Below are 11,362 nucleotides of genomic sequence, written 5' to 3' on the forward strand. Positions count from 1 at the left end.
TTGGGCACTATATAACTCTTAGAGGAAAACATAGGAAGAACACTCTTTGACATAAATCACAGCAAGATCTTTTTTGATCCACCTCCTAGAGTAATGGAAATAAAAACAAAAATAAACAAATGGGACCTAATGAAACTTAAAAGCTTTTGAAAAGCAAAGGAAACTATAAGCAAGATGAAATACGTCCCTCAGAATGGGAGAAAATATTTGCAAATGAATCAACGGACAAAGGATTAATCTCCAAAATATATAAACAGCTCATGCAGCTCAATATTAAAAAAACAAACAACCCAATCCATAAATGGGCAGAAGACCTAAATAGATATTTCTCCAAAGAAGACATACAGATGGCCAAGAAGCACATGAAAAGCTGCTCAACATCACTAATTACTAGAGAAATGCAAATCAAAACTACAATGAGGTATCACCTCACACCAGTTAGAATGGGCATCATCAGAAAATCTACGAACAACAAATGCTGGAGAGGGTGTGGACAAAAGGGAACCCTCTTGCAGTGTTGGTGGGAATGTAAACTGATATAGCCACTATGGAGAACAGTATGGAGGTTCCTTAAAAAACTAAAAATTGAATTACCCTATGAGCCAGCAATCCCACTACTGGGCATATACTCAGAGAAAACTATAACTCAAAAGGATACATGCACCCCGATGTTCACTGCAGCACTATTTACAACAGCCAGGTCATGGAAGCAACCTAAATGCCCACGGACAGACAAATAGATAAAGAAGATGTGGTACATATATACAATGGAATATTACTCAGCCATAAAAAGGAACGAAATTGGGTCATTTGTAGAGACACGGATGAATCTAGAAACTGTCATACAGAGTGAAGTAAGTTAGAACGAGAAAAACAAATATATATTAACGCATATATGTGGAACCTAGAAAAATGGTACAGGTGAACCGGTGTGCAGGGCAGAAATTAAGATACAGTTATAGAGAACAAACGTATGGACACCAAGCAGGGAAAGCGGCAGGGCTGGTGGTGGTGTTGGTGTGATGAATTGGGAGATTGGGATTGGCATGTATACACTGATGTGTATAAAATGGATGACTAATAACCTGCTGTATAAAAAAATAAATAAAATAAAATTCAAAAAAAATAATTGAAGAGTCAGGAAGTAATAAGAGTTGTTACATCTTGTAGAGAAAGGATATACGTACTGATTGGGGCCTACAAGACTAACACCTTTTGTGGGGCCTGGCACCACTGAAAAAAAATGGTACTTTAGAATTAGTCTTTCTTCCTCTGATTTCTAGGCTGTCTCCTAAATTAGTTGAAGCCTGGACTTAAGTTATAAATGTAATCAAATAAAACATGGTTTAATATAGTAGAGACTGAAATTAGGCACAAATTCTATGAAATATGGTAAAATTCAGCAACAAAATCAGAAAGAGTCACTGATCTCTCATGTAATATGTGTGGCCCATGATTGTCTAGTCACTCTAAACAAGAGGCTGAGTATACCCACTTAGCTCCATGAACAAGAAGGCCCTTTGGTCTTCTCTCCCTATGCAACTTGACATATATACTTTTAGTGTTTGCCACTGCATATACTAAATGCTACTAGCTGAACTAGTTTCCTCCTCCAGTGGACTATGTGGGTCCTTGTGGACCTAATGGCTGCCAGGCAAATTACTACTTCCATTACTGAACCCTGCCTGGACTGCTGAAATCTATGAACATTTACTTTCCGCCTGGCTAAGATGCTAGAAAGGCAGCATTAAAACTTGCTTTTATGTAAAACTTACGAAGTCTATATTCTCTGCCTGAAGGTCTGCTTAGTTTCAGGGTGTTTGGCTTCGCTCTACCTGGAAAACTTAGAAATCAGTATTTAACCGATCTAAAACAAGAAAACAACAGGAAAAATAAACACTCAGAACTAAATAGCTTGAATTTGCAAAAGCCCCCTAACTTCTCAGGCCTCAGTTTTCTTATCTATAAAAAAGGAATTAATTTGAGGTCCTTTTTAGTGCCAACACATACATACATACACAGCAAAATCTTCATTTCTTTAGAAAATACAGCTTACAAGGAGAGTCAACCCAGGTAAAATTATAATTAATCAATTTAAGACAATTCTCTACATAACTATTCATTTCCATAAACTTTAAAAAAACACTCAGGTATGAATAAAAACAGAATCCAGTTTCCTTCTCTGTAAAGAACATCTTGGAAAAAGTGTAGTTTTTAGAATCTCCCAGTCTACAGAAGGCAGATCTTCACATACGTATTAATTTACAAGGTGGGTATAGGATTTTATGAAGGTAGATATACAGACCAGACAAAACTACCAGAGAATATATTATTTTTATGTTTAACATATTTTATATGCATATATTATACATATATATATATAAGCATGAGACAGAATGTTATAAACATTACTTCTTTAGCTCACCTATATATTTTTTAAGTGAATAAAACTTTTAAAATACACTATATATATCATAAACAATTCTACAAATAGATATGAGTTATAATGAAATCCATCAATAACCTGATATCCTGTCCAGGCACCTTGAACATTCTGTTTGCCATTCCTGGGAGTCTCTTTTGCTCCTTCATCTAATTTACTCCCATCATCCCTTCAGAGCTCAGCTCAAGTTTTAGTTCACCGAGCAAATTTTCCCTGACAGGGAAAGGTCCCCTGTTAAACTCTCTCACTGTACCCTATAATTCTTTCATACTTAACAATACGTACTAGTGGAGCCTCTTGTGTAATATCTTTTAGCTCTGTGAGGTCTTTAAAACAAGGACTCACCAATCTTATTTTCTATTTTACCTCTAGAACCAAGCACAGAGATTTACAGAATGAATGAATGAATGATTATGGAATAATTGTTAGAAGAATTTTCTAGCTTAAATATTTCAATAAACTAGAACACTGTTCCAGACTCACTAACGCTTTCAATGGCACCACCATATGGCCATTTCCCCATTTTTCTTCTGGTATTAAAAGTACAATTATCTTTTCCACTAAAGTAAATTCAAATAATGCAGAAAGTTTTCTTTATAAGAAACATTACCATTTAACAAACCACTAAGATAATTTACTTTCTTTTGCCCAGCGCTGTCCATCTTAGATAAGATTTACCTTTGCTTAATACATTATTCTTTTCATGAGCAGTAGTTAAAAAAAAAAAAAAGCTAGCAAGCAGTGAAACATAAGTCAACAAATGACTTAATTTACTTTTGAAAGCCTTAAAAACATTTTCACATTACAACACAAAAGTTAACAAGATTATACAGATGAAAAGGGGGAAATATCCAAATGGGCACTGAATCAAGAACAATGCTTCTTGCTTACAAATAATGTATTTCTTTCAATACTTATTTATTTTCCTCAGAAATCAGCAGAGAATAATTGAAGCTGCTTCAGTAGCTTTCAAAATATCATATAAAAATATTCTTTGTAGTGACATCCATTACTTTTGTCTACTTAGCCAGCTCTCCTTCACACTACCACATTCACTTCTTGAGGAAACTGCTTATCCCTCCAACATTTCTATGGTCCTCACAGGGCTGCCAAAGTAGCATCCTCCTTTCCCCTAGCCATGAGGTGGGCTTGCTATCAGATAGCCAAAAATCTTACCATACTCTTCTCAACAGAGTGATTAGTTTAAGCAATGGGCACATAACCTCAGACAGGCCTGAGTTCCCAAAATATTTTGGGGAATAGAGTGGGAGCAGAGGGTTTCTTCTCCCTTGGTTAATAAAGTAAACTTAATCCAAGAATTGTCAACAGCCCTGAGAGAATGAAGCCAAAAAAGGAATGATGGAAAGGAAGAGAACAATTCTAGATATTTTATTCTCTAGATTCGGAAAATCCTGAAACTAGCTCTAGTCCTTGCTTTTCCATGATTTAGTTATCTAATAAATCCCTCCAAGCCCTTCTTTTTTTGTTTAAACTAGGCTGGGTAGGATTTGTCAATTATAATCAAGTCCTAATACTTCCCATATTCATTTAGGCATTGCAAAAATAAATCTATTTTTTAAAAATAATACATATATTTTTAAAACTTCTGTGCTCTTACAAGTCTAAATAACGTTACATTCTAAACTCTTCCCCTCCCACAATTTTTTTTCAGCTTTACTAGGGTATAATTAACAAATAGAAACTGTATATATTTAAGGTATACAAATTGATACATAGTGAAATGATCACCACAATTAAGCTGGTTAACATATCCATCACTTCACATAGCTTCTATAACTTTAAATATATATAAACTTTTAAAGAAGCACAATGTACATGCACTCTTTAAAATTTTTATGCATGTATGTAAATCAAAAAAACATAAAAGTTCACATATATTAAATTTACACATCTTCAATATTTAAAAATGCTAAGTGTATAGAAAGGTTTCAACACTCTCTCACTGCCAATTACCCAGAATTAACAACTTTCAGTATTTTTAATAGCTGGTGATAATAAGCTCTGCTAGTATTTCTTGATTTACCAATTTTAAATATTATCTCTTAACTTCCCGCTGTGATAGAAGAGAATTAAACTCCTCACACAAGTACATCCTCCCAACAGTCATTCACTATTATTTCCTCTATTATTTATCTTTGTAACTTTAGTTACACCTTTATTTACGGTTTCATGTACTGACACTCCATTTTGTAAAATAAGAATTTTAAGGAAGGATATTAGTGCCCTTGTCCTTCACTTTCAACTTGCAATTTCCATCAAATAGTCTTATATTGAAAGGTTAATAATTCTCCTCTGTTCTGTAATTATAATTATTTTTGTGCTTTAAAAGTTTGAAGTCAATAAGCATCATTTACATGAAGAAAACTATATATAAGTAACATTCAGTGCATATCTAAGTAGTTTGTTATGACTCTGTGTCATTTCCTGTTCAGATTATTTTTTCTAATTGCTTTTTTATTTCCTTTGCCTTGTCTACTTTTATCACTACCTTAAATGGTTCCAAATTCTCAAGGTTAGTTTCAAGTCTCCATTTTTACTGGATATTCCCCTCTTGGAGGTGACATATCTGTAAGACCTATTTGGCAGCGACCCTGGAACTTCTCTTCTGTCTATCTTAAGTAAAAGCTACTGTTTTCTAGATCCATTGTCATCTGGTCTTTTTATATTATACCCCATTTTTCTGGAGTACATTCTCTAATAACTTCCCAAGAAAGAGAATGTGGACAAATCAATCTCCTAGGTCCTTACATGCCTGGAAATATTGTTTCTACTCTCATACTTCACTGACAGTTTGAATGAGTATAAAATTCTACACTGAAAATAATTTCTCTTCAAAACTTCAGAGACATTGATTCATTATATTCTACCACCCACTGTTGGGTGGTAGAATATATCAACAAACATCAATCTGATGTTTGTTCCTTTGTAGGTGACCTAGTTTTTTCTCTCTAGACGGTGTTCAAATCTGCTTTTTCATTCTTGTTATTTTCAAATTGCAAAATGATGTATTTAGCTGAGTATTTTTTGTATTCATTGTGCTGAGCACTTCTTGGGCTCTTTCAGTCTGGAAGTTTATGACTTTTATTTCTGGGAAATTCTTTTATTATATATTTATTTGATAATTTCCTCCAACATATATTCTCTAAATTCTTTTTTTGGAACTTCAGCTAGTTAAATAATGAACCTCCTACATGAAGTCACTGTAACAGTGTTCTTCTGAGCATTCCTTCACTTTGGTTTTGTTTTACATTCTGGATTATTTTTTCAACTTTACGTTGCAACTTTCCTACAGAATTTTAAATTTTAACCATCATGTATTTTTAATTTCCACAAACTCATTTTTGGTATCTCTTTATTCCTTTCACACAGCATGATATGTTGATGTTTTAATGTCCTACAAATCTTCTCAACTCTCTCTGAAAATGCTAATTATAGATTTTACATTTCTCTTTTAAATTTTTTGTTTTCAACATTAACTGTATTTCTTCCAGAATTTTTTTTTAGTTTGTTTTCATTGTATTTTTTTCATGTTGAAGGCATTCCCCAAATGTCTGATGATTCTTGAATATCCATTAATATCTAAGAATAAAGCCACAAGCAGTTTAATTGGGAGCCCTGTGAGCATGTCTAGAGTTTGGTGACTGGTAAGTTTTTCTTTAGGGTAATTAAGTGATTAGGTAGCTGTCTCAAGAAGAACCCTTAATTGCCAGAATACAAAGGTCACTGCTCCAAAGTCATTTAATTTCATTAGAGAAAAAAAGAAAGTATCAATGCTGTTTCCCCACCCTACCCAGGCCCTAGGGTCTAGTGAATGGCCTGAATGGAAAAACTGCAATTAACTCCTTTATCTGTATTCTCCCAAAGTATCTCATTCCCTACTCTCTATTTCATACCTATAATGTTCAAATTCTACACCTCCCTAGGATTCCAAGGGGAAGGAGGCAGGACAGATGGTCTTCCTCCTATCTTATAAGGCAGAGGATAATTTTGTTTTATATGCTACCCACAGTTTCAAAAAATGTTTTACAAATAATAAAGTATACACATACATAAAAATAAATATATAAAACAAGAGTTTTACAAAATAATACTTATCCCATGAGACACACTGATATTTTCTATTGTATTTTGTAATGTTGATAAATGAATTCAAACCCACTAATGTGAGTGTAATGTGAGGAACAACAAAAAACAAGAAAATTAAGTTGTGACTTGCTCTGACATGTTTCAAAGACACTCCTCTATCTGTTTTCTTTCCCAAAGAAAATTGTTGAAATCTTTTCATTCACTGATGACTCTTCTCTATTTTCTTTTCACTGTATTTCCCTCTTTTACTTCTTTACTATTTTAGTAGGATCTAGGAGGGCAAAAACGATAAATATAAGTGCTCAGTTTGTGATCTTTAACTCAAAGTCCTTTACAAGTATTTTTAAAAACCAAAGTTTCCTAACCTCTTTCTGGCCCGATTTAAGATCCCTCTGCTAACTATGATGGCCTCAACTGCTGCTGGGATTTACCATTAAAGTTTGCCAAGGGAATCTGGGGAATTAAAAAGGAAAGGAAAGTGCTAGTAGTAAACCTAAGAATCTATATAACAATTCCACTTAACTCTAAAGCTAAAAGTAAAATTGTGGTTAAATGTTCAAAATTAAACCTAAACACTTAAATGAAGAAATAGAAATCTTTTTGAGGGAAGACTTTAGGAAAGGTTTCTTCTGCAGAGAAAATAATCAAAAACCAGTTCTCAAATATACCAAGAAAATACTTTCGTAAGAAGTAAAGAGTACTTACAAAGCAAGGCTACTCAAAACATATTGTACGTGCTCACATTCATCTGGGAATGATGCACTGGCTGATGTAAAACAGCAAAGTGCAGTCTGAAGAACCTGAAGCTGTGGCAAAGGGACCTGCCATCTTCCAGCATAATCTTCAACCACCTGATAGGGAAGCAATCCAAAAAGTACATTATTAGAGAAAATGTTAAATTTGGATAAATTAAATTATACCAGATAAATTAAAATATTAGTTCAGCATGAACACATGATTTAGGAAGGGGAAAAAGTTCTTTATTGTTTAGTTTCATGGCACACATCTGAAAATAAAATGAACTATTATTTGAAAATGTGGAAAAGAAATATAGTATATAAATGACCACACAGTTCAGCTGCCAAATGTTGTAACAAATGCCTTTACATCCCATATCTAGTTTTTGTCGAAATGCCAATTATCAAATATTAAAATAGCTAGACAGTAGACTATAGTAATAAAGAAAATTAGAAATGAGCATGCATTATTATTACCATTAATATTTACAAGACTGAACTCTAAACATTCTGGCAACAAATGAGTATTATAGTGGTGTGATACTCTGATTAGGAAAGTTTAAACTGTACCATACTGAGGAGAAAAGAATACAGAATATAATCAGTCTTGGCTCTGTCACTTAAGTAGTTTTATGAATTGGGTATGTCATCTTCCTTCTCTATGCAGTAGTTGCCTCACCATAAAATGGAGATAATAATGCTTATCTTGCAGATTTACTCTAAAGCTAAATTGGGAATAATTTATGAGAAAACATTTTAGAACTATCAATTGCTATAAAATGTTAATTATGATATCTCATATGCAAGACTGCTGTATTAAAACTATTATATTCTAGAAATTCATCTTATAAAACAGGTTGGCAAACTATGGCATATAGGCCAAATTCAGCCCGCTACACATTTTTGCATGACCTACAAGCTAAGAAATGGATGTTACATTTTCAAATGGTTGAAAAAAACATTTTGTGATGTATGAAAATCACATGAAATTCAAATTTCAATGTCCATAAAGTCTTAGTCTTATTGGAACATAACCAGGTTCATCCATTTACATATTATCTATGGCTGCTTTCCTGCTACAACAGGTTGAGTAGTTGTGACAGAAATCATATGGCTCACAAAGTCTAGAATATTTAATATCTGACCCTTTACAGAAAACGTCTGCCAACTCCTGATTTAAAAGCTGGTAAAACTAGAGCAGAATAGAAAAGCCAAGAACATTCAGAGCTCAAGGACTTTTCATACTAATCACTTCCTGTTGGAGATAATTTTCCATGAGTCTCTTGTATTTCCACAGTTTTTTAAAAGAGGCCCTGACTGCCTTCATCCTTTCAAAGATGTTTACAGGGAACAGCCTTGAAAAATAGAGATGATATCCATGATGCCCCTGCCCAAAGCAATGGTGTCTCTCTGGAGCAAAGGTCAGGCAGATATGCTTGCAGACCATTATAAAAGATTAGGACTCCCTAAGCTTGGGGTTCGTAAGCTGTGATATAAACTTACTATGAGTTCAGGATCCACCTGGGCCATTCACATCACCTTTGTGACACTTGAGGGGCAAAGGGAACCATCATGAACTTGAAGCACATGCTGCTTGCTGTGCCATGAGTAACAGAGTCTGCTATCTCTGATCCAGGAGTTTCATGTCTTGGGCCATTTGTGAAACTGTGGCAATCTACCTTAGACAAAATCCCAGACACTTCACACTTGTTTGACAATTCCAAATTGCATTACCAGGTGTCTAGCATGTCTCCAATGTTTCTAGGAACATGTATGGATAAAGAAGAAAGCTAGAGAGTATTAGCTCTGTGAACTTGTATTCCCCTTCTATATCTAGTAGTCCTTACTAGCTGGGAAGTAAAAACTACTAGTAACTATGATGACTCCAAGTAGGACAAATTTTTCCAAACCACCACAGGCAGAAAAAAAGAAAAAGAAGGAGAAGAAGGTTAGATAAATGGTAGTTTCCTGGCTTTAAATTTTCTCTTCACTAAAGTGTTTGACCACCTTTATTGCCTCTTTTTGGCCCCCACACCACGATTCTGGTGCCATATAAAAAACAGGTAGTAACAGACTCACATTTTTTCTACCTTTAATCCGAAATAGTTTGCCCTAATACATTTCTACTTACAACCTTATGCACTTCCTATTTATGGGCTGGGTTTATCTCCTTAGAAGAGAAGCTTTCTACTTTCTCAGGTTCTGTTCTCATTGTAGCTTCCCTCATTCACCAAGATTCGGCTATTAATACTCTGCCTGATCCAGCTGAGCCCAAACCTAACACGATAAAAGTACTTGTGCACGACACCTCCAGTAGGTTTCCCACAATACCCTTTAAGGGACATAAACAAAACTGGCTGAAATTTACATACAGTTGGCCCTCAGTATCTGTGGAGGATTGGTTCCAGGATCCCCCACCCCATACCAAAATCTGCAGATGTTCAAGTCCTTTATATAAATAATGTATTTGCATATAACCTACACACATCCTCTCGTATACTTTAAATCATCTCTAGATTACTTATAATACCTAATACAATGTAAATACTATGTAAATAGTTGCTAGCGCATAGCAAATTCAAGTTTTGTGTTTTGGAACTTTCTGGAATTTTTTTTCCAAATATTTTTGATCCACAGTTGGTTGAATCCACAGATGTGGAACCTACAGATACAGAGGGCTGACTGTATCTTATACTGTTTAATGTCATGCCAGACACTAATAATTCACTATAACATTCACTATAACACCACTTTTTAAATATTTTCCTTAAAATATGTAAAACTATACATTACACTATCTTTTTACTTTGAAAGTTTTCTCCTGCATTATAACTGTTATCATAAGCACTCAGGTAATGAGAGCTGATAACCATGACATCATAATCTGAATGTGCTCTACCAGGTCACTGTGCGGTGAGCAACACATCTTACATTTGTCATTTTCTTTGGTATTCTAATAAGTAACAGTTTTTACTGTTACTATGTAAAGAACTGCTGTATAATTACATTCTTCACTTACGAACATCATCCAAATTACTACAGACTAAAATGTGTCCCCCTAAAGTTCATGTATTGAAGTCTTAACCCCAGTGTGACAGTATCTGGAAATAGGACTCTTAGGAAGTAATTTAGGTTAAATGATGTGATAAGGAAGGGGTCCTAATCAGATAGTATTGGTGGCCTTATAACAAGAGGAAGAGAGAAGAGATCTTTCTGTCCCTCTACATGCATGCACTGAGGAAAGGCGATGGTGAGGCCACAGAGAGAAGGCAGCAGCCTGCAAGCCAGGAAGAGCGTCTTTGCCTGAACTCAACCATGCTGGCACCCTGATCTCAGACTTCTAGCCTCAAGAACTGAGAAAATAAATTTCTATTGTTTAAGCTGCCAAGTCTGTGATATTTTGTTATGGCAGCCAGAGCTACCTAATACACAAATGTATAAAAATAATACAAACGTAGCAGTCTAGGAACCCCTAAAATGTCATATAAAGTGATTGACTAAAATATGATTATCTGTTTCTTAACTGAATTCTCCTTTTTTCTAATGTAACAATGAAGACTACCAAACACTAGTTTGTCACTGAGCAAACAATCCTCTTGATTTCTAAATCCAGGTAATAACAGACTAGATCACTAACATAGTTATCACACATGACTTTACTTCTGTTAGCTGGCCATTCACATCCCTGTCATTTTCCTACCTGAAACCTCCCACTGGCATCAACTTTCATTATTTATATCAAACACTTCACAGGTGTCAGTGGAGCTGTTCACTAATGTTAATTTCGTTACTTGTTTACAGTGAATCCACCCACTTTTAAAATCTGATTTACAAACCATGGCCATTATCGTATGTGATTAGCCACATCACAACTACCTTCCATTATAAGAGCTTCAAAAAATGCCTACAATACATGCCAATCTATGCACTGAATAAATCTGTTAATCTTCTAAATACCTAAAATAAACATTGTAAGAAACATTAAGTTAGCCTTTTCCCCACCCCCTTTCACTATGATTAGGTTATTCATTTGTAATATACCTACTATATATATATATATATATATATATATATA

At 34.5% G+C, this 11,362-nt stretch overlaps 1 protein-coding gene across 3 annotated transcripts in view; it reads right to left on the reverse strand.

Annotated features, from left to right (window-relative positions):
• The window catches only part of ZNF654 (zinc finger protein 654), a 92,392-nt gene that overhangs the window by 62,937 nt on the left and 18,093 nt on the right, over positions 1 to 11,362 (reverse strand). For all 3 annotated transcript variants that reach the window (XM_024761393.1, XM_024761392.1, XM_024761391.1), the window contains exon 2: positions 7,256 to 7,401. In XM_024761393.1, coding sequence (XP_024617161.1) covers positions 7,256 to 7,401 — 146 coding nt within the window. The remainder of the gene's footprint in view (positions 1 to 7,255; positions 7,402 to 11,362) is intronic.

The sequence above is a fragment of the Neophocaena asiaeorientalis genome, unplaced genomic scaffold (genome assembly GCF_003031525.2).
Source record: "Neophocaena asiaeorientalis asiaeorientalis breed wild unplaced genomic scaffold, Neophocaena_asiaeorientalis_V1.1 scaffold635, whole genome shotgun sequence".
Taxonomy (NCBI): Eukaryota; Metazoa; Chordata; class Mammalia; order Artiodactyla; family Phocoenidae; genus Neophocaena; species Neophocaena asiaeorientalis.